Source organism: Stigmatopora argus, chromosome 2 (genome assembly GCF_051989625.1).
Source record: "Stigmatopora argus isolate UIUO_Sarg chromosome 2, RoL_Sarg_1.0, whole genome shotgun sequence".
Classification (NCBI taxonomy): Eukaryota; Metazoa; Chordata; class Actinopteri; order Syngnathiformes; family Syngnathidae; genus Stigmatopora; species Stigmatopora argus.
Window position 1 is genome coordinate 5,157,510 of NC_135388.1, and position 23,991 is coordinate 5,181,500.

A 23,991-nucleotide genomic window follows, 5' to 3' on the forward strand; every position below is an offset into this window, starting at 1 on the left:
GTGAGCAGCAGGCTAAGTAATGATTGCACAGGGTCACCAGATGTTCTGAGGTCTGGTCCTCAGCCCGGCTATCTGCTTAGATCAGCCTCATTGGTTTGCTCGGGTTTGCGGCAGGCTGTTTAAGCTTTTTTTTTTTCCTCTTGCAATTCTTGAACACTCATTAAAATGGTTTGTGCTTCCCTCGGCACTTCAGTTAAATTAACAACTAGCGGGGTAAAAGCTGATTACGTGGCTGTGCGTCCCGCACACAGTTAATCAATTCTCGCCACGTGCAAAACGCTAGCTGTTGAATTAGTGTAAAGTGAACGATTTATGGCGACTAATGCTGACGTCCTGTCATGTTGGACGCGGTGTTTTAGCAAGCGGGGAGTGGCAAGGGGATCAGATCCGCCACGGTCAGCACTTCTTGCTTTCTGTTTACCGTCTTATTTTCCCTCCATCTTGCTTACTCTCTTAATGAGCCTGTAATAGAGAAATAGTGTGTGATGGTGACATAAAACAGGGTAGTGTATGGGCTACCTACAGTGCTAGATTTACGCCCCCTTCTCTTTTTCTAGAATGGCAAAAAGTGGAGTGCGACAACACAGGGGGCTTCATCAGACCCCCACCGGTTGAGCTGTGGAAAAGTCAGGGCTCCCGAAAAATACGGCTGTGCCAGATAATGATACCATTACACTAATGGAGCTGGCAAATGAAGGAGAACCTTGATGCCCTAGTTTATTGCCGGAGGGGGTCGTTTCCTCGCTGAATTCTTAATGGCCTTGAGCACACAATATTGATCAGGCTATCATGCTGCTAATCCTACACTGAATTACTTATCGTCGGCGAGGTGTCGATCCGGCGCTATGCCCTACTCTGGCCTTGCCGTTGGGAGTCCAGCAGGGGACCCACTGGTCCATTTATCCACTGTTGATTTAGGGCCAAGTGGGAATAGTGTCTGGGAGGTCTTAGACGGGCGATGGAGCGGTCAGTTCAATTACTCACCCAGCCTCGGCAAAAAATAAATAAATAAAAATGGAATACAAGCAAATGAAGCTAACAGCTTTCATTTAATTAAGCAGTAGGCAATGATGTGGTTCCTCCCCCTCTTTATGGCCCCATTGGCTGCCGTGAAAGCGAAGCAGTGCAATCTGTGAGCTTCGGTGTTGTTCTTGGTAATTGTGCTGTAAATAAGGGCGAGGCTGGATGCTTTGCACCAGCGCTTGGGTCCGTGTTGATTACAAAGTGCTTTACATCTATAACTCGACTTCCCGTGTTCGAAACAAGTGTGTTTCAAGCCTCACACACAGTTACAGTCCAGTTAAAAATATGGGGTACGCACATCTGGTCAGGTTCACACTAATTTTTATAATCAAAAAAGGGAAAAAACATCTATAACGGGACAATTTAAGAGTGGACAACATTGTTTTTTGTCAGAAAAAGATGGATTACTGATACTTGTTCTTATTTTGTTCAGTTTTTACCAGGAGGATTACTTCTAAAATATGTTTTGCCTTGGGTTAATGGCACTTTAGGAGGAAGCATTTTTAGGTGATATTTTGTTGGTGTTTTATTGAAGTACATGAAAGAAATAGGCTATACACATACAAATGATTTATTTGCGAAACATAAGTAATTATGGTTAAAATAATCTGGATTATCATTCAGCGCATAGCTGTAAAACCCTTGTTCAAACTGAATTGCCACTAATCCTTTACCTTGTTTTGGTGATGTTCAACCTATCCCATCTAATTCAGGACAAGAGGCATTCTGTATTGGCCTGCTACAAATATTGTTGTTTGTTCTAAGTGTACAAACCTGACTTCAAGTTTGAACTGTGTCAGACTCAGTTTTGATTCCAATTATCTCAGAACAAATTCTGTTCGGAGTCAAGATTATCCACAGTCTGTTCCAGATGATACACATTGGACTAGTTGCCAGTTAATTCTATTGTTTGTGGAAACTGTTACCGCACCGGACCAATGTGAATGAAGCCACAGCTCAGTTTAAAGTCTGATTACCTCTATATTTTAATGTGAGAATGGAATATCGTGTGGAATTTATGATGGGAACAAGGCACCAAATAGTGTTGCCTGTGCCCATCGTCATTTCAAATGAAAAGGGAGGGTCAGCTCAGATGCCCGGGGCGTGCGACCTGTCATATCCTTGACTCCTTTACAAGGCCCCTGTGTGCATTTTGAACCAAGGCATCCTCACATCGGTGGACCCTTCCACTCACCTTTAGCCTTGGCTAATCAAAGGCTTTTCCTTATGGGGGGCATTTAGCCCCTGCTGGTTTGGGACACTCCATGACCCATAAAGATGTATTTATATTTTCCCATCTGGAGCCACCTGAACTTATTGATCCAGATATTCAGTCATTTCTTTTAGTATGCACCATCAATATTGTGCAAGCATCCATCCACGCGAGGATTGACCTCCGCCATCACTGCTTTCCTAGCCCCACCCTCTCCCCCTCAGTCCCATTGGAATTCGATGATATACTATTCTGAAAAGTAAAATCAATGAATGAATATGAAGTTTTGATGCGTAATATAGTGCGAGCGCGAACCCTCGGGCCTTTCATTGATCTTTTCTGTGTGCGTTGATTAGTCTTCAGCTCATGTTTTCCTCGATGTATTTTACCTTGTCCTGTTCAGTTTGATCCTTTTGTAACAGAGAAGTTAACAGATCGAGTTGATTAGTCAAGCCTGGCAAATTTAATTCTGCCGCCGCTACTTAAACTAGGACGACATTTTGTCGTTGGGTGTAAGGGCGTCATATCTTTTGTCGGGTCGTGCTAATCAGTCGTAAGTCAGCTTTTAGAGCGCGCCGTAATGGTGGCGGGGATCGACGTGACATTTAGAAATACGTGAGACAATTCCCGAGAATAAAACGAGCTAGTAAGTTGGTGTTTATGAGGCGTGTGATGAGTTGCTGCCGATGACTTCCTGTTATTAACCATAAAGGGTCAAGAATAGCTTCTTGTGCGCAACGTGGGAAAGCACGGATGCATATCCTGCCACCTTTTTTTCTACTCCTTTTAACGGAGCTTATCCATGTTAGATGCTCGACATTTCAAAGGTTTTGTGATGTCTACATTTGGTTTGCATCTGGAGAGATAATAATCAGCTTTTAAAGGCCCATCTGCATTGTCATGTGAAGACGGTCTGCCACTGCTTTCCATGTGTGCTTTTGAGGCTTTGTGATCAAACCAGACTCTTAAATGGAAAATCAGATACCCCGTGCAAGGTTTTTTTTTATAGTTTCGAGTGGTTTTGCCTTGGTGAGATGTCACATTAAATCAAAGGGTTGTCTGCCAGCAATGTTTCTGCAAACCAATTACCAGGATGAAATATCCATAAAGGAGCATTTGGCCATATTGACTTGATCAAGTATCACTTAAAAATATCATTTCAATGGAATAGCAATTTTTATCTTAATGTTATGTATTGAACTTTGTTTCCTAGCCTAATGAAAGACAGGAGTTATGCAAAAGATGAAAACACTGCTTTAATTAAGGCTCAAATTTTCCCAGCTATTTTAAGATGCAGTTTGCCAAAAGCAACATTTTAGATTGATTTAAACAATGGATTTATCAATAATAAAGTCCCCAAAAGTGCATCATAGTTGACATGGTTTGCAATAGACCTTTTGAATAAATGTCATAACATTTAGAGGTCAGAGGATTATAGTTGAGATTCATTCCTTTTTCAGTTTATCTATTCTGAGAGGTCTCATTTATTGAGATTTATTTATTTTAATTCCATTTTTTGGAGGGTGGCAGGGTTCAAAATGTTTTTATAAATTGAATTGAAGATTTATGAAATAAATTAAAAAAATGTAAACCATTAATTCAAAGAAAGTGTTAAAATATGCCAGGATTATAACATAAAACATCTATAGTGCATCTGATAGTGTATTTTTACCTTTCATAGATGGATTTCAGTTAGTACGCATATACAATTAATTTTTTTTCCAAGTATTTTTTTAATATAAATATGCCATTGAGTGAACTTAACACCATATCTTGAGAAGAAAAAAAATCACGTGATACAATTCTTAGTGTTCTTTTACCTCCTGGATGGTTTCCCCCGTAGAGGCAGTCGGTCTGATTATCTAAACAGCCCTTGACAGCTTTTGTGTCTGACAGCCCCTGCCGAGCACCTCCTAATGGTGTTGAGACATTAGCCACACATGTCAGAGTGTTGGCAAACAAGGCTGCGACGCGACTCCGGCAAACCGGCCGACCAAATCAGCCGTCACATTCAATGAGATTACGTCCAACGTGACCCACCCGCGTTGGGGTTCATCTGTCATGCGTGTGTCCCATCACCGCAGAGACATAGAATAATCAGTCCAATCAATAGATGGCGGTGGCTCATTGGGCCGCTACTGAATAAACATGGGAGTGACCTGCTCACCCCCTACAAAGAGTCGAGAGCCTCCGGGGGGTTCATTAGCTCGCCAAGGCTATGATCCGCCTGAGACGTTAGTTTCCATTTCTGTTGTTCTGCCAATCTTACGCCCGAGTTGTGATGTTTGTAATTGCGATGTATGAATTTGGGCGGACCTTCCAATGTGTCATTGTCTGTCTATATTTATTGATTCAGTGGACTACAGTCCCTTTAGATCTTTCTTTTTTATTGACTTACCTTTCTATTAAAGTACTCGCTGCTATGCAGATGCCTCACATGTGGTTTTAATAGAAAACCTGAAACTATTATTGCCAAACACTGCAGGAGACGGTGTTCACAAGGCTCCATAAATAGGAATTGTTAATTTGTACATCATAACTTCTCAGCCATGAAAATGTGTTAAAATAACTGACATTAGGCCCATTCACAGATCATTTTTGCTCCATTTCCTTTGCTAGCTGCTGTTTAATAGTACCACAGGTAAGTGTTGCTGGCATATGAGAATACTTTCCTGGATTTTGAATTCATTTGTTGAAGCAAGTAGTCCCTGATGTTATAGTGGTTGACTTTAATGCAGGCTATGCGGGGTGAGGTCCCAGGGTTGGTGACAATGTGAGTGTGAGTCAGAATTTTTATCTGTCACCTTGTGCTTGATGATTGACAGGCAATCAGTTCACGGCTTTTCCCTTAAGTCTGTTATGATAAAATAGCATTCATTTTTTTCTTATTTAGGGAAGCCTCAATTAAAAAGTCAAGCTATCTTTAAATTATAATAACAATCTGATATGTGGACCATTTAATTGTAAACTGCAGTGTTACTTGAAATTGGACATTTTCCCCTCTGTTTTCATATTTGTTTTTCCTCCATTTAAGGTGGTCTTGTTGCATGTTTCAGTGAATGCTGCTCTTAGGCCCCTCATACTGTCTTTTCCTCATAAGCCTAAGTTCTCTTTGCATATGCGAAGGGCCCAATGACAGCTTGACTGGCACGTTGTCAAAGAAAGATGCTGCCTTTCCAATGGCGGCACATCGGATTGCCCCTTTTTTTGGAGCTTGAGCTGGGTATGTGTGTGAGAGAGGGGGAGAGCGGGGGTGCAGATTGTCAGGACTTGACCGGCACGCTTTGCATGTTCTTCTTGAGACAGGTGCTCCTAGGTGAGCACTGGTGCATGACAGTTGCCTTTCATTGCTGTCTTCTCTACACTTAACCCCCTGACCACCCCCCTCCACACTCCTTCTTCTCCTCGTATTTGCCTGACCTCTTTTCATGGCACTTCTCTCAGCCCGTCCTGAGTGATGGGCCGCTAAGGTTGGCTGGTGGGAGGCTGGGGGCACTCTGTGTGCAGTTTGGTGCACTGGGTTCGGCGCCAATACTGTCAGCCCGACCACACATAGACATTTACACCCGTAACTTTCCACCCCCTTTGCTCAGCCGTCCGTAATTCCGTCCACCGGTACTGTCAACCACTTGATCAAACGTGCATAAACAATGGCCTACTTCTTCCCTCCCCTTCGTAATGTAGGCAGATTTTTTTCCCCCTCTCTTTCTTTTGGTTTGTGTTTATTCAGATGAGCCTGACTTGACAAGGGGGCAAGTGGGTCACATTCACTTGCCTGGTTCAAGCGCTCCTGAATGGAGGCTTGTCTCCAGTGGGATGGAAAGAGAAGAGAAACACAAGGTGGGGTGAGAAGTCAGCATGACTGATTGTGTGTGTAAGTTTGAGCACCCTGGAAGGTTTGGAGTTAGGGGATTGTAGGGGGTGGGGGGGTTGTCAAACCACGTGTCATGCTGGCCTCAGACCCATTATGTAGGGGGCATCCTCTGTCATTTGTTTGGGGACATTTTGAAGAGAACTCAATGTAGTCCTTGGGTTGCCTTGACTACGGAAATGTCACTTCGTAACGGGGACATATAAAATGGACCTTTTAATTGCTTTGCACAGAGTGTTGGGTCTCTGGAGTGCATTTGTATTCATCAAGTGTGAAATTAAACAGCTGAGATGATTGTTTTTATAGGCCTGTTTTTAAAGTTTTGTCTGTTTATCTCTACCTCAGTGTGATGTGACAGTGGGGATACATTGAATGATGCCGTAACTGCCATTCATTTGTTAAATTTGTGACACAATGGTAAATATCACATGTCAGGAGAGAAATATAGAAATCTTTTATTTGTTGGTCTTTAAAACTTTTCTTTTAAAATTGACATCAGGGTCAAACAAGACGGGACTAAGAATTATGAAATCACGCAACAAAGTAATCGCAGTCACGAGTGGTCACTTTAACACGGAAGTCATTTCCCAGAATTTGCCACAATAATTGCTGGATTTATTGTTCATGGCTTAAATAATTTCTTTGGCTAGTATGCTTTTCCAATGCCTTCTGTTTTTTGGGTTTTAAATGATTTTAAATGTTAAATTCCCACGTATCTAAAATAGATTGTGTTGCATTATGTACTAAATATGCTATATAAAGAAAGCTGATTTGCCTTGAAAGTGAGATTTTGAGATTTTTGCTTATAACTTATAGTTACCCTACAGTAGTCATAAAGTTTTGCCATTTGTGTAAATGTTATCTGACACATGGTGGGAGCTGCGTTCGTCGGCATTTAATAGTCGTTATACTTGTTGTCGAGAGTGTCAGCGACGGCACACGCCAGGAGCTTATTCCAACAACAGCGCCGCACCGTTCCTCCCGTTATCTTGCTGACGAATGGACCGCTTCGTTACAGTCTTTGTCACACATAGGGGCGGCATTGTCACGTATGAGATGGACTCAAGTAAATACTGTGACAGGCTAGTGTCTCGGCTGAGTGACAGCCCGGCGGGATTGGGCTAATCTGAGCGACTGACTGTCCCCGTAACTGGTGCGGAGTAGTCAGCTTCGGCGGAGTTATCAGTGTTTGTAAGTCCTTCTGCTGCACCGGGATGACAATGGGGATTAGTGCCAAGGTTCTTTAAACTGTTTTTTCCCCCTTATTTTAGATTTGCGAGGAGGGACACCCCCCTCCCTCCTTATCGTGGTCTCTGCAGGATGCTGTTTCTGCGAGTTTTTCCTTGACTGTCAATTAGAGAGGGGATCATTAACTTCAAGGGTATAAATGTTCTAACACTGGTATTACGTTGGGATGCTAAGTCGCTGACAGATGTTCCAACTTTAATTCACCGCTTGTTTTTTTTTTTTTGTCCTTTAATTAATTTATGTATCGCTACTCTGGGTTTTAAAATATTCCTCTCCCCCTGCCTGCTCTTTTGTTAGCCTGTAATCTCACTTGCCGCGCTCGTCACAAAGATGATTGGGCCTCGCCGGTGTTTCACATGTGGTTCAATCGGCTAATGTATTCATTAGCTGCAGAAAAGCAGAAGGTAAACAGTCGTCGTGTGTATTTGTCCGTGCATGCGTATGTGTAGTGTTGCCTCTCCTGCTTCTCCAGAAGGAGGACCAAACTACTTAAGAGTGGCACTTGATGAAAACAAACAGCTTGTATCTTTGTACAAGGTGTTGTTTTGTTGTTGTTGTGTGGAGGTAAACAAAAGAAGTGCACTACTTTTGGGGTTCTTGACGCACAAGTAGGATGACAGTTGCCGGCTGAGTTTATTTCTTTACGAAGTGCAGGTGACAGCAAACAGTCGGTAGCGGGCAGCCTTCTTGCCAAGGAAGCAAACAAACGAGGCGAGGCTAGTGGGAAGCGGAAGAGACAGCTAATGGGCAAACTCTTCATCCAACGACGTCACCCTCCCCGTTTCTCCAGTGACAGCTCCTTTCCTTTGTTCTCAACCTGCAGCGGCCCACTCTCTGCTGGGGGATCCATGACAAGTTTTAGCGGGATGATCAAATGCGGCGGTGACACCTGATTAGGCTATAGCTCGTGTTTACAGTCCCCCTCCCCGCTTCTTCCTCGTCCTTATCCCTCCTTCTTAGACAACAAGGGAGACTTCACCTTGACTAATTAAATTTGCACCTGCAATGCCAGCTGTGACAGCCACTGGAGAGCTGCATGCATTTATGTCACTCCATACATACTTCCTGTGACGCTCATAGAGGCTGATTGTGCGTTTCTCCATTAGTTCGCTTTATTGTGCCTTGTGTTTGCCATGATTTCTTACAGGAGAAAAATGTATGTATATACATCTGCATATTGGATTGGATTGGATAACTTTATTCATCCCGTATTCGGGAAATTTCATTGTGACAGTAGCATACCTGTCAACCTCTGCCGATAACTGCCCTTATAAATGATTATGATTCCCCTTACAAACCCCCCAAAAACCTTACAAACACCATACGACTCGTAGCAAGTAGCAAGAGGGTGAGAATGCAGATACAGGAAAGGCGTAGTGTTAGGTTTATCCTTGGGTATTTCCAAATTCAGCTTTCAATAAAAAAGGCATCTGTAGTCACATCACCATTTAATTCTTGCAAGAAGAGAATACATCCACCCGCTCGTCCGGTCAAGATTATTCTGTCAAGCGGCATTATGTCCTGCCCATTTAAGGCCTCAAATCAAAACAATTACAAGGTTATCGATTCGATCCAATTGCATAAGCAAGAAACAAAACAATTCCATATCAAGCAAACCTAGCGTCACAAATTAAAACAATATGCGAGTAATCCAGGAGGTTGACTGATAGCCATCCGCTGAACCAACAACAATTTAAGCGTCCTTCACAGATCTTCATTACGAACTTTCATCTGGGGAAAGGGTTGAGGCGTATCTTCCACTAATCAGTCCTCGGAGCAAGGACTCAGTGTATTGTTAAGTCATTGCGAACTTGTATCTCAAGCTGGAGCCAGCTGTCCTGGAGAGCGACCTTGGAGTAAGCGTTCGTCTTCGTTGAAAGCATATTAATTCTAACTCTAACATAAAAGCGATCAACACACACACAGATATAGATATAGATATAGATATAGATATAGATATAGATATAGATATAGATATAGATATAGATATAGATATAGATATAGATATAGATATAGATATAGATATAGATTAATATAGTAAGCATGTATATTATAAGGCTTTATATTCATTGCAAACACATTTATAATAATGATTACTCCAACATTCCCCCCTATATTATAAATTTGCACATGATCCCCCTAATAAAACTTCAAACACATTTATAATAATGATTACTCCAACACATAGTTATAAGTATAGTTATAAGTTAGACAGTACAGTCGCAAAGGCCGCAGAACAACAAAGAAAAAGCATAAAGTACAAAGCAAATCAAAGTAAATGGGATCATTAAGAATCACCAAATCAAATCTAACAGAACATGGAAAGTTGTAAAAACATTAAATTAAAAAGTATAAAGTACAAAGAAACTGTCGAGCGAAATTGTTAAAGAAAGATGAGTCATTGAATATTTTCGTTTACAGTTCTTTTTTTCTTTTTTTACACAGTAGTGTCTTGTTTTACGAATTAATCCGTTGAGTAACCCAGCTTGTAATTTAAGTTTCTGATGTATCAAATCATAGTTCCCTTTTAAAACACCATTCTATTCCCAACCCACTTAAAACTGATTTTTTTGTTGCCTGGCACAAGATGAGCTAACAACACAAGCAGGCGGAAAAATTAGAGAGACAAATAGCTCCAAAAACCTGTGAATTATGAAACTTACACTTAACTAAAAAAACCCAAATGGAAATCCACATCCCAGTACTCTTGAAAATTAACATTTCAGATTATAGTTATCATGGGATTAGTATCCCATCTAACATTTCTAGGCCAATGCCCATATCATTTTGAAAATGTCAATATTGGTCCTTTTTCACTGGTCGAGCAATATTACATTCTCTATCGCGCTGACTTCACTTTATTAAAGTAATAGAATTATGTCTGTTATTACCAAACTGTCATCTCTTTTTGCTGACAACAACAAATGTGTAATGGAGTTTTATGGCGCGTGATGCCTTTGAAACCTGCAGTTAAAAAGAATGTGTCTTCCTCTTGCTACGTGTCGGCCATTTGATCATTCATTAACTAGTGCACAGACTGTGTTTGCTGATACATGATCTAACGTCTATGTGTGTGCATCTATCTAAATTCATGTTGACTGTTAAAAGGCCACCCGCCAAAGTGAGCAGGACATCAGTCATCACATAGCTTGAGACAGGGCCGGGTAATTTGTGCCTTCTTTCACCCATCTAACCCCCAACTCACCCTCCTTACCCCATATCCTGGCTCCCTCGTCCTCAAATTGACTGGGCCCGACTGTTGGTCATGCTGTATTACATGGGTTAGATGAAGTAATTATTTCTAGGCCACTGACTACAAGCAAGATTAATAGTTTTTGAAACGGCCATAATGGAGGGCTGACCCTCCGTGACATGAGCATTATTTCAAGCTCACCTCCAGTCTCATCCCTCTCACCTCTGTACACCGACAGGGGGTGATTTATACCTGGGCTAATGACCATGGTGGGACTCCAGGGGGGCCTCACCCAAAGAGTTTTACAATCCCTCCCAGACTGCATTGATTTTGTGTGTCAGAAGATGCCAAGTACATTTAAAAATTTGCTGTTATGTTGGCATTTCTGTGTTTATCCGCTAAGTTCCGCCCTTTTACACTGCGAGGTTCAAGCAAGGATTAAAACACTACAATTGGGATTGTTATTGGATTGGATTGGATAACTTCATTCATCCCGTATTCGGGAAATTTCATTGTGACAGTAGCAAGAAAAGGCATAGTTAGAAGTTACACAGTACAGTCGCAAAGGCCGCACAACAACAAAGCAAAAAGTACAAAGCAAATCAGGCCTCTTGCTCGCTGTTCATTGAGATCTCATTGTCCGAGGTACAGAAATGATAGTGGGACAGTTGCCTTGGGCTACATTCCCAATGCAGGTCAATTGACTTCACTGCAGGGTTGGAGTGTACGGCAGGCCTTAAGGAAACAGAATCATATTTGGTCAATTTGTAAATAGGCTAGTTTTGAAGTCGAATTAAGCTATGTTCACACGGCAGGGGCTGCCGGCCTTGACGCGGAATGACAAACAGTGATCGATTGCAAAATACTAGATCTTTGATATGAAGTTTTCTACCTTTCACTGACATCCGAACCCACATTTTGTTCTAACTGCTGGGATACGGTCCAGCACCCCCAAGTCCCTTGCGAGGATAAACATTACAGGAAATTATATAAGGAAAGTAATGTTAACCAATATCACATAGTCAAAAGCTTTAACTTTTTGACTGGATTTTGGTTACTGAACTAGTTCTTTCTGCCGATGTGACCTTTTAATCATCCACCTCCTTGATTTTCGTCGCCGGTCCAACTCTTTTCTGATCTCTTAAGCTCTTAAACTCTGATGGCCAGAGAGAGGCGCTCCAAAGTTGACACTAGGTGGCACTTAGACATCATTCTATCTCACATATGCCCCTAGCATGCACCTTTTTCACCCTCTGCTCCAATCTTTCTCTTAAGTACACTTCACATTTCCGCGTGTTTTATTTTTATTGTGTGGAGAGCAGTGTATAATGTATTCACCTCTGTCCCTGCCTTCTGTTAAATGCCCCAGAACGTGGTCTGCCCAGGCTCCGCCCCGTTAACCATTCTGATTGGCCGTAATAATTAGTAGAATTGAACAGGAACCGAAACGTTTGGCATGGCATGTCAAGTGACTGATTTTTCATACGTGACTGAAAACCCGATGTGGCTCAGGGTCTACCAAACCAGAGCCCTTTTTTTTTAGGTTTCATTATTAACTCTTAACTTTAACACATGCATGCAGTGCGCCACCAGCAATTACATTTTCAAATGACTGCGTTTGTAAACCTTCAGCATGTTAATCTGTCACCATTCAAGTGACTGGGAAAGTGTGAAGAGGATTAAGACATTCAATTCCTGGTAGAATATTTCCCTTTGTTCAGAATGAGTGAAGGAAAAATAAATAAATAAAAGCAGTGGGCTGTCAAGCAAGACGAGCGGACGACAGTCTCCTCCATTTTCACCATTCAGCTAATGCCATTATGGAAAACATATTCTTCGAGGAAGACAACATGGCGGTCATGCAAACAGTCGCAAACGATAAATAGTGCTTAATTCAGTATTAATCTGAGGTCACATCATATTGCCATTCTATCTGGGTCAAATAGATATATGCGATTTAATCAGACCTGTCCTAGATGTCCAATCTGAATCTGTTTTGAGGCATAATTTTTCCCCCTCCTCGCAGTTTAAGTAATTGTCAGCAGCTGCTTTAACTTGGTAATAATTCCGTTTGGGTAGGAAAAAAAATAACATAACACAGGGCTCATAGTAATGAATAATTCAGGAGTTTGTCCTAGTTGTCCACGAGAAATGGGATATCAATGATAGCAGAGCAGCTTGTCACAGTTTGAAAGATAAGCAGCTCAAATATGTTCTTAGGCAAATTAAAGGAGACCAGATCCTCCCCGTCTTTAATGTGTATTGCATGATCTTCTGATGTGTTTACCTCCAAAATGGCTCATTTATATGAAGTGTTGAAGTGCATGGGGGTGAGTTGTAACTTGAAGTCATGGGCTCTTTTGTCAGATAACATGTTCAATAAAAATGTGTGTTTAGCATAAGGTTATTATTGAGCGCACGATTATAGTTACAGTTGTCAACCAGTTTGGAAAAGTCTTAGCGCTGCATTTAACCCTGACTTCCAACTTTGCCTGGTCGGAGTCTGCGTTATCTTCATCCTCAATGAGGCACTTGACTTCATAGTGTCACACAGCAATCTAATATGGAACCAAAAGGACAGAGAGGCTGGAAATCATCGTCATTTGAAGTGGTTGCTTGTCACATGATGGGTTTGATCAGGCGTGCCACAGTACACAGAGCCGGGTCTTTGCACTGTCTAACAGTGGTACTGGATTAGAAGCACAAGCCACTTCGACTGTGATCAGTCACTCACACCTAGAGACATGGCAGGACTCAAATCCCCCTCGCTCGTTTCATCCTCATGTTCCAGCTTCCTCGTCAAATCTACTATATCGGAATTACTAATACAGCTGCTGACATTTGATTGTTGAAGACAGTAAACTGCTTCTCTTTGGTATCTTAAGGTATAAGTCTTGAAATTATCAAGGCACAAATATCTGCACTGGTATTTTCCTAAATTTTTATTTTTTCTTGCATTCGTTTTCAGCAAAAACAGACTTATGTGCAATGTTTTGGTACCTAACCAAAATTTGGCCAGTGAACTATACTTTAGGTAACTTTTTGTCAACCGGGATTCCCTCAATCCACTGTGAGCAATTTATGCAAGAATATAATGTTTTTTCCAACTTCTATACATTTCTGGTTTATTGAGGTGACCTAACATGGGTACTTGAATAGACATAGAAGGTGAGTTTTGGATTGGGTGACCTTGTTCCTCTGGTCCTCAGGTCTGTCCTTGACACTGCCTGTAGGACAATTGTAGAGGATGCCAGTCATCCTCGCCACAAGACCTGCATCTCACCCCAGCCAATTCGTCCCGCCCCCTTGGGCCGGAGCTCCACTTTGCACAACTATATTGATTTTTTTGGGGAAGCTTGTTAGAGCGGGAGGGTGGAATTGAGTAAGCTCTCTAAAGGACTGACTTCTCCTTGACACCCTAAGGCGCGACAGCCCTGCTAGAACAACTCTCTGGCCCTGGTGCCCCGCTAAAAAAAGCTAATCACAGTCTTTCAATCAACCCTCCTTTTTTCTATCATCTCATGCCTCCCTCTAACCCTCACTCTCCGATCCGACATTCCCCCTGCCTCTGGACCTTGCCTGAATACCAAGAGACTGTGTCTGCATTAAAAACGGCCATTCCACATGGAAAACAGCTCTGACCTCATGAAAGCATGCTGTAATTCGAAGGTGAAAACTAAAAAGCTTTTACCTCGATCGACATAATCCTAATGGAAACATTACGGCCTGGCTGAAAAGTAAGCGTTAGAGGAAAGCGGATAATAGGCAGACAGTGGCCGTTAAGGAACTGCGACTAACTGCTTTAGTGGCCAAAATGTTGGAGTTAGAATTCTTTAAATTCTGTAAAATATTTAGATGTTTTATCTCGAAAATTGCTGATTATACTGGAATCATATTGGAAACTGCTGTACAATTTCTCATTTTGCACCTTTTTTCTTTTCAATATTGTCGTGAATCAATATCAGTGTTTTTTTTTTTTCTGCTTAGTGTGCACGCAACAATATTGTTTTCAAGTTGTCATTTTGTGTTGTGTGTCACCGTGATTCCAACAGCTATGTCAGTGTCACACAACAACTAATCGTGTTTTTCAATGGAGCATGCTCCTTCAAACTGCCCAAGAAAAATGAAAAGGTTGTGTAAAGGAATACAATGCATTGTCATGTCTTTTAAAATCGCCATCTGCTCTTTCTCTATCTCCTCTCCGGATTTGACACTTGCTAAAGGTCACATGCAACATATTTCCCCCTTTGAGGTGTAGATAACTGTGAAATAGATGTCGACACCCCAGACACAGTGAAAAGCACTCAAACGGAGTAGTTGTGTTCCCAGAATGCTTTTCGTAAATGCTTTTGGATGTTCCTATGCAAGGCTGTTTGGTATGCAAGTTGAGGAAGTAAGCAAGTATAGATACCTACGATCTCCGATAAAATAAAATAAAAAGCCACCCCCAACACTAACCAAATACCACCTGAAATAATTGGAGGTATACCGGGATGGTAAACAAAAAAATAAAACAATAAAAGTAAAAAGCAGGCATGATCAGGGGGAAATGAGAGGATATTTTGATGTGCATTTTGCATGGGTGACTTTCAATCTAGAATAGGTGCTGTATTGTTGGTGCGTACCATGTGTGAGATTTCATGAGTGGGAAATCTAATTAATGACTGCCAGTGGTTCCTACCTCCTGCAGGTACTGTAATATGCACAGATTGGTGTTATAAAGAGGTCGTGAAAGCGCTGCCCTGTGTCAGCCTGCAATGAGTGACACTCTTGTTCAGGGAGATTGATGGACATTTTCCGATATTAATGATCATACCCCAAGCCCCCGCTGACATGTGGAATGATCAACACAACCGCCATTCACTAGCAACAATTAACAGTCAGTCTGCTTTTCTGCCATTCGTCATGATGAACCTGTTCCCCCTATTCATAACAGAATTTAAAAAAATATATATTTGCCACACTTTTTTATAGATGCTGAGTGCATTGATTAATTAAAGGCAGGTTGGACAGTGGATAGCGTGTTAAATATCCAAATATTTATTCTTATCATGCATGTTAAACTGCTATTGATGGTCTCCTAAAAATAGAATCTAAAAATCACCTTTTATTTTTCAAACTTTGACCTTGTGGAATCCACCTGACCCACCTTTCGCACTAAAACACTCATTCATATTCATAAGTTGATCCTGGTCTCCGTTGTACCGACAGTTAGTTACACATTATAGGTGAGGAGCAAGGGCCACAACATTCCAGTCAGTCATTAATCACTTTGCCAAGTTACCCATCATACCAATCCAAAAAACCTGCCAGAAATTTATACGCCTAAAGTCACGGCAATATTGTTTGTCTGTGTTTTTTTTTTTTTCTTTTGTCCTTCGATGTCTGGATAGGCATTGAAGAACTGAACTGGTGATACAACTCTTATTTGGTCTTGGCAATGATGTTTGATCTGAGTTGGTTTGTTGGTATTTGAGTGTAACACTTGTGACTTTGTGTTAAGCAGTTTCTAAAATGTCGTAGGTCATGCCCTAGCTTCTAAACAGCAGACTAAATAGACACACTTCATCACACATTTGAAACTGGGCAAATGTTTAATCCTACTCAAAATTCCATCAGTGACAATGTTCAGAAACCATTGAAGTAAATGACTGACACAGGCTGAGAGACAAACATTTTTCTTTACATGGGCTATTGAACTAGGTTAGGTCTTATTTTTTTTTAAAGAGATGCATTCTTTTGTCATTTGTTGAATACACACACATGTTTTTGGTTCATCTTCATCAGCATTCTCAGCATCTCCAGAGGAAAAAATAAATCATCAGCGTTAGATGTATATAGGTGTAGTTTATAATATGTATAGTTGTTCATGTGTATATATGCCCTATGAGTAACTGGTGACCAATCCTGGGTGTGAACCACCTTCAGCTGAATTGTCTGTCGAGGTTCCACTTTATATCACCCTTCGTTGATTTGAAAGTTCAAATATTGAGTCAAAGCTTCTAGAGACTTTTGTCATGCACACAGAAATGTGTGCAGATGGTGAATGGCCACTGACCTTCTCTGTACTCTGAGTTGCTTCACACTGGCTGCCCACATTCTGCGATCCTGTGCCAAATGGACTCAGTAGGAAGCACCTTTGATGTAACGGGCAGCCCCTCTGATTCATTCTGCCGTTTTACAGCCGACTTGACAAAACTGTTGATTCGCCGCCACTTTTGCACAAGATGAGTGCTTTCTGAAATGACTGCCACACAAGCACCAATGGTGTGCTGCCCAAACACATAGTTCCTTTAACCAGCTGTCTCCCACATCATATTACCACCCAAACTTTCTTTAGATGTTGGTCTAAAATGACCTTATCTAATGGTTTCTCAATAGGTCTTCTGTCTTCCACAAAATTATTTGGAGAAATGGAACTGGAGAACAGCAATATAACAATTGGGTAGATCAGTTTTAAAAAACACTCAATAGTGCAGGTGCAATGAAATGATGTGTCAATTCTACTTATGAAGTCATCCCCAGGCCTCATTCTAACATGATCTGTAGTTCATGGCATATTATTTAGATTAAGGGAAGCAAAATGAGATGGACTTGTCCCGCAGAAAGTGCACAGCATCCAGTGTGTTTAAACACATCAGTGATTTAGTCTCAAAAGGCTTTTTTTATCCTTTTAAAGATGCCGAGCTATCTGGCTATTCTCAGCCGTGATGCCAAAACTGGACATTAATCTACTCTGAAAGCTTTGAAGAAAGTGTCCACTTGTATGTCACAGATGGGGGGGAAATATATTAAATTAATAAATAAAAGGTACAAAATGCGATCTCTCTTTAAGGCTTGGATCAAAGCAAACCAATTGAGTCCTATTCTACCTAATATGTTTTTCTATGATAAACAGTCTGGCTGAAGGGATAATCCCATCAAGCAAGCGAGAGATTAAAACTGGAAAGAAAAAAAACACATCTGATATATCACTCAGCGCAGGGACAGTTGGCATGGCTACCGTGAAGCATTATTATTGGATTGGTAATCTTGCTTCTTCGGTCCTTTTTTGTGTGGTTTTCCTTCCACGATCAGGTGCTTACACCAAGACGGTGCAGGCAGATATGTTGGTTCTCTGGTTAAGAAGTCCACAATCCGTCCAGTGGCAACTTATTTCTTTTGTGTGGAATTTCTGAGCAGCTTGATGTATTTGATGTGTGCGTGACAGCAGCACTCGTGTGCGAGCTGTTTTGAGGGGTTACATCGTCTCTTAGTCCTGACCACACATTACTTCTAAATCTTAGTTTGAAAGCACACTTTGATGCCTCTGCAGACATTTTGCGGACTGAAGACTACTCTATATAGTATACTGTATGCCTATAATAAATGCGTGAGCATGAAAGAATATCCATGCAACACTGGTTCACCGCTGCACCTTGATACTGTTAGCGTCTGTCATGAGGCACAATTTGACAAAGACAAATGTGTGTCAAGTTGTCAGGCCTCTTTCAACCAGTATTTGAACACACTTTGGCCATGAATAGTGCATGTTGTTTTGTTTTTCAAAAATCAAACTGTCTTCAGGTCGGCTTTGTTTTTTCCCCTCAGCCCGCACACTGGTGTATCCTTTAGGAAAACTGTCAGCATACGTTGTTTTGTTCAGTTGCAAAGTGAGATTCAGCTCTCAAGGTGAATTCACTAAACCGTTTAAAGGAGAACTATCGCCCTTTTTCCCTTTTTAAAAAAAAAAATCTGTAGATGTGATGTATATTCCACCAAAAGATGATATTTATTGTGAGGCCTTTCATGTTTGACATTCTAAATATGTTAAAAACTAGACAAGCAGCTGCAGGTCATGAATGTTCTCTGAACCTATCTATAAACACACCGAGTAGAAATGTTGCATACACTACATACATAGGTATATATTTTTCCATCCCTGTTGCCAATGGATTTATAGGTCAGTTTGGAATGTGAAGCAACATGGGGTGAAAAGGTTCAAGTTGCTCTTAAAAAAATGTTTTCTGGGGAAAATGTCTTGACAATGCCACTAATTAATGTTGCTAGGTGGCTCTTTGAATTTGCCATTTAATATAAATGTATGTTTTGACTTTTTTGTCTTGCAGAAGCGAAGGTTACTACAGGAGTTAGGAGACCAAAAAATCCCTTATCGAGGACCTTCAGATCAGGGATTTCAGCAACTGGTAAGTTAGCAACATTATTTCCTGATGGCAATGACACTTACGAGGAGATGGTAGACCACACTTTGAATAATTTTATTAAGCCAAATCGTTACTGTAAATGTGACTCTACAGATCTATAAGGTTAAGTTAATGAAAGATTACGTAGATTGCCAACTCCATCAGAAGTTCCATCACCATCATAAAATGAAGACCTTCTTTACATTATGTACATGTTGGCGAATCATTTTTAACAATTATTCTAAAATGTAATTCAAGACATATTTTTACTAATCAAATCTTTTGATTTGGTATTGTACAGGATTTTTGTAATTGTGGTACCGCTCTGAAATAAAAGAGATTTCAGGCTCATGTAATACTTTTGTATGCCTATTCTAGTGGGATGACAGTTACTCTGGCCTGGTTCTGAGGAGAGCCTGCTCGTTACCTGCAGAGCTCCACTGTAGAGTTCAAGCTGCTCTGCTTACTCTGCGTAAGAAGGGCTGCCTCTTGAGGGATCTGGTCCGTGTTCGGGACCGGGACGTCTTCACTTCCGTGTCGCGGGCTCTGCTGGGTGAGGCAGGCCACACCTATAGGTACCTGGACACAAGGCTCTTTGCTATTCCCTGGCACAACGAAGACTCTGAAGTTAAAGAACAAACTTGTTGTGAGCCCGGTCTGAGGGCAGCCTGCAAAGCCCTGTGGGAGCTCAACAGTTTTTTTTCTTTTGATGTGTCTCAGCTGAGAGAAGGAGACAGACTAACCCAATGTGCAAAAGTGGTTCAGGAGACAGATACCAAGGCGAACGACGAGCCTGATGTAGAATCCAAAAACAGTGATGATTCACGGAATAGTGAGGGAGGGGATTCGGGGTCCAGGCAGAGTGAGGAAGCGGATACAGAGTCTAAACACAGTGAGGAGTGGGATGTGGAGTCCAAACACAGCGAAGAAGGTTGTTCGCCATTAAAAAGGGAAGGCGAGTGGGAGATCAAGTCCAAGCAGAACAGTGACGAGGAAGAATCTTCACTGAGCAAAGTGACTGATGCCGGGTTGGAACACAGTGAAGGAAAATGCCCTACCTTGGCACTCAAAACTGCCAGTGTTAAAGCAACAGTAGTTCGAGGGGAGCTACATGCGCCCCAACTTAAGCACAGCAGCCTCTCAGGTTACCAAACTGAAGACAAAGGGGAACCAGGCGGCTGCTCGGAGCCCAGCCCATTGCAGGGGTTCACCGGATCGGTGAAGTTCAATGTCACCTTACTCAACTATATGGACCCATCAGCCATGAACCAGCTCAAAGAGGAGCCCTATTATGGCATGGGGAAAATGGCCGTAGGGTGGCACCACGACGAGAATCTAATCAGTCATCTGCCAGTGGCTGTTTACAGCTATAGCTGCCATGATGACAAAGGTAAGTGTCCATGTGTTCTCATTAGACAGGCCTTCACATCACACCGACAAATGAGCACCATCACAACGATATCCTGTCAATTTATCTGCATCGCCTTCAAGTAGATCAAATGCTGCTAACCTTATGTGTCGCGCCACCCGGCAGCATCTGTAGACGCGGGCCTCCGAGCAGCCACCATCAGATTCATCTGTGCGATAGTGTCAGGGCATTAGCAAATGTCATCGGCGGCTCGCTGCTGACAGCCTTATCGAGAGATCACAGACATCGGTATCCGAGTTCAATGGCGCTGCCTTAACAAACAGGCCTTATCACACATGCCACATCTCATCTAAATTTCCCCGAGAAATGATCAATGCGCAATTATCTGATAGGGAATAATGAACCGTTCTTTGATAAGTGTTTCCACGACTGCGCTGGATGGATAAAGCCAAGTCTTCTAACCATAGGGTGTGCGCTAAACTGCTGATAGTATTTGCTGATTTACTTGATTGTGTGCCCTGATGAGAGAAGTTTGCTTTCTAGAGCACATGCAAAGCAATTTATGGATGAGCGGGGGTGTCACGGTGAGCAGTTTCTTTTGTTTGCCGGAAAAGTCGCTGTAATATAACACTTTGCGGTAGAACTATTCACGGTTTTAAATCAATGGCTTCGATAGTCGTTCTGATTGTTCAACCAGCCAGTTCTTAAATAAACATTTAATAATGTCCTAGCCATGTACTGATTCTTTAGTGGTAACATTCACTGCACGACAGTGCATATTGAGGGTTCACTTCCCACTCAGCGATGCTGTGAAATTAGAATGTGAACAATGAATATCCGCCCTGCTGTCGACAGACTGCCGACCAATTCAGTGTACTGTAGTCCGGCTTTTGCTCAGATTTAGCAAAGATAGCGCTCTGCATCCTTGTAATTAGACACTTGCAAGAACCTGAAAGGTCAAATTCAAATGAATCAAGTGCAATGTCAAACATACCTAGTCCCCAGCTGCCTTTCCTTCATTCGAGTGTCGTGAGCAGAAACACCTGCTGAATTGTTCCGCCTGGACCATTTCAATGTAGACCCTCAAAACATTGCAGCCTAACACCTCACTGCATTATACAGCTGCGTCTCTTTCAGAGTGGCGAGACCAAAGTCTGACCGGAGCGTTTTTCTGGGGGGTTGAATCTGAAGTGTTCCCAGGACCAAGCTGAAAAAATTAACGCCTCTTAACCAATAAGGCTTTTTCATGTTCTTTTGGTTGGTTGCCTAAGGGAAAAGTGCTCCATCTAGAGATCCAAAGGAATCTGCCGTTGCTGTGTTTTAACCCACACAGAGACTGATATTCCAGCATTGGTGGGGCCTTGGGGAATTCTGTCATTACCCGGCTGTGAGAGCACAATGACTGGAAATTAAGTTACTATTTATCCGTGCTGAGTAAAAAGGAAAAGGTAGCTGCGGGGCAAAGAGGCCCGGAAAGACTTTAGTATCGATTTGTGCTGAAGGGTGTCGGCCAGTCAGGTTAAATCTTATTTTCTGAGCATGCTGTCGTATGAAGAGTGAGAGGGGAGAACAGTGCAGGCGCTTACTGTGAACGGAAACCGGAACATCATGCCCTAGCCACCATCCAATAACACTCATTGAACAACATCTAGCCAAGGCTTTTATCCAACAGTGTCCTATTGCACATGCCAATGATAGAGTAACGATCTGCAGACAACCAGGATTAACCCACAATACACACTGCTAAGTAAGTCCTACTTTTTTTTAGGCGAAGGCGGATCGTTTTTTCAGATATTCCTTATATTCATGGACAATCACAATGAAATTTGGTAGTCCTATTCCTGAGACGTATATTAATAGATACTCGTAGCCCGTATTTAAAATAAATAAAAAAGTTCTTCAAACCAGGGCTAATTAGTTAATTGTGGCCATGTTGTGATTGACAGGAGAGAGCAGTGAGGGTGGGGAGAAAGAGAGCTGGAGGATTGGGCTTAAAGTGGCCTGGGACATCCACACACCTGGTCTGACGCTGCCCCTCCAGTCTGGCGACTGCTACTATATGAGAGGTACTAAATCTTAATTAGACACACATCCATGCACAGTGCAGTCACATTTGAAACCATTTTTTTGTTTGTTTTATTTGTTTTTCAAAGATACATAATAGCCACACATGACCATGTAATTCACCATTTTTGTTCTATTCTCGCTGTTTGACTGCTGGTGAAAGCAATCTGATGGGCTTTGAATTTTGTGTAAAGGGTTTAAATTCAAGTGTAGGGTTTATGTTGTTCTGGGCTTTTCCTTTTACTTGGTTGCTAACACATTTTAGAAAAATATCATTATTAATAATTACCAGTATTGTTTATTTCATGGCAGCTGTAGATTTTATCTCACATTGGTTGCTTTTCCATTATACCTGTTAAAACACACATTCCAGACACCAAGATTTAAGTAAAAATACCCCAATAAGACTATCAAATATGGTCGTGTCACAAACAAGAAATGATAGATGTCTGTCTTTTTATTTATTTGTTTATTTTTTTTGACAGGTAGGAAATATGAGTTCAAACAAAACTGTGGCTCCTTGAAGACACCACATTTTCCTCTTTTGAGGGCGCAGCCTATCCTTCATATTCATCTTGACAGGGCTTGAAGCCGACCTCCTTTTAGCAGCAATGAGATTTACAATAGAACCGTCAGTTTCAGGCCGGGGCCCGATAATAGAGTGATGGGCCGTTGCGCAGACCGTTCTAATGGGACTTGACTGTCGCGGATCAGTGGGGGATTTATGCTCCGCTCGGTGAGCACGCCCTTGAGAGGCCCCTACTGCTGCGCGCCGATAGCGGCTAGCACCGGGGGGCCTCGACCGTCTGTTGCTTTGTCGGCCCACCTGAATTAAGTACTTGGCACGAGCTACACATGCAAAGGTTGCCGGTGCTTTTTCATTTGAGAAAGACCTTCATTGCTTTCAGTGTAAAAAAATAAATACTGTCACCATGTTAACGATGACACCCTACCAAACAACATGATAAGTGTTGTTAGACAGAAACTAGGCAGGATTGGAGGACGTGGTTAGCACATCGGGGTTTGAATCTTGCCCTCTGCAATTTACCTGGTGTCTCCTTTATCATGTTAGGTTTTAGATTAAACTTAAACTATTCATCCCGTACTGGGGAAATCTCTGGATAATATGCGTTTCTTTTGTGGGAATGTAGACTTCATCTAGTAGCCTTGTACAGTGCCAACCAGTCTACATTGTAATATTTCTCTCAGCCAAAGCCAACTAGGATTGGCTTCAGATCACCAACCCCTCATAACGATGACAATCGCACAATAATTCGAAAAGGGTGGCTACATGGACAGAAAGACGGAAACTGCAACCGACACAGCAATGTTTTTCCCGCACCATTTATCTCTCGGTGGCCCCTTTTCAACGGCTAATGTCTGAGCCGCTGGAAGCAAATTGAATCACCGTCATCTCCACCCAAATAGAATTTGGGTGGTTAAAGAAGGAACAATGCAAGTCTTGACACCGGGCCTGTTCGATAATCAGATTCCCAGCTCCCAATGCACAGGGGATGGAGCGGGATGCAGACATGATTTGACCCAATATATTTAAAAGCCTGCTTTCTGGAAAAAGGAGGACAAGTGGCAGCAGGCACAGGGGTTGAAAGAAAGATAAATACTTATTACAGTTATTGAGTTTGCCCCAACTCCCCTCCCGATGCCGCCAAAGCATCCGGCGTGCCAAGAAAAGAGCAGATTGATGGAGATAATTTGTTATTGGATATAAACAGTTTTAAAGACGCAGAGTAATTCCGCCCGGGGACCTAATCCGTCACAATCTCATCACCGTGAGGGAGGGGAAAAAATGGCGATGAAGTTGTTTTC

At 42.0% G+C, this 23,991-nt stretch overlaps 1 protein-coding gene across 1 annotated transcript in view; it reads left to right on the forward strand.

Annotated features, from left to right (window-relative positions):
• fto (FTO alpha-ketoglutarate dependent dioxygenase) overlaps nt 1-23,991 on the forward strand; it is a 110,441-nt gene that overhangs the window by 4,608 nt on the left and 81,842 nt on the right. The window contains exons 2-4 of the mRNA XM_077591321.1: nt 18,657-18,734; nt 19,110-20,121; nt 22,047-22,166. Of these exons, the coding sequence (XP_077447447.1) occupies nt 18,657-18,734; nt 19,110-20,121; nt 22,047-22,166 (1,210 nt within the window). The remainder of the gene's footprint in view (nt 1-18,656; nt 18,735-19,109; nt 20,122-22,046; nt 22,167-23,991) is intronic.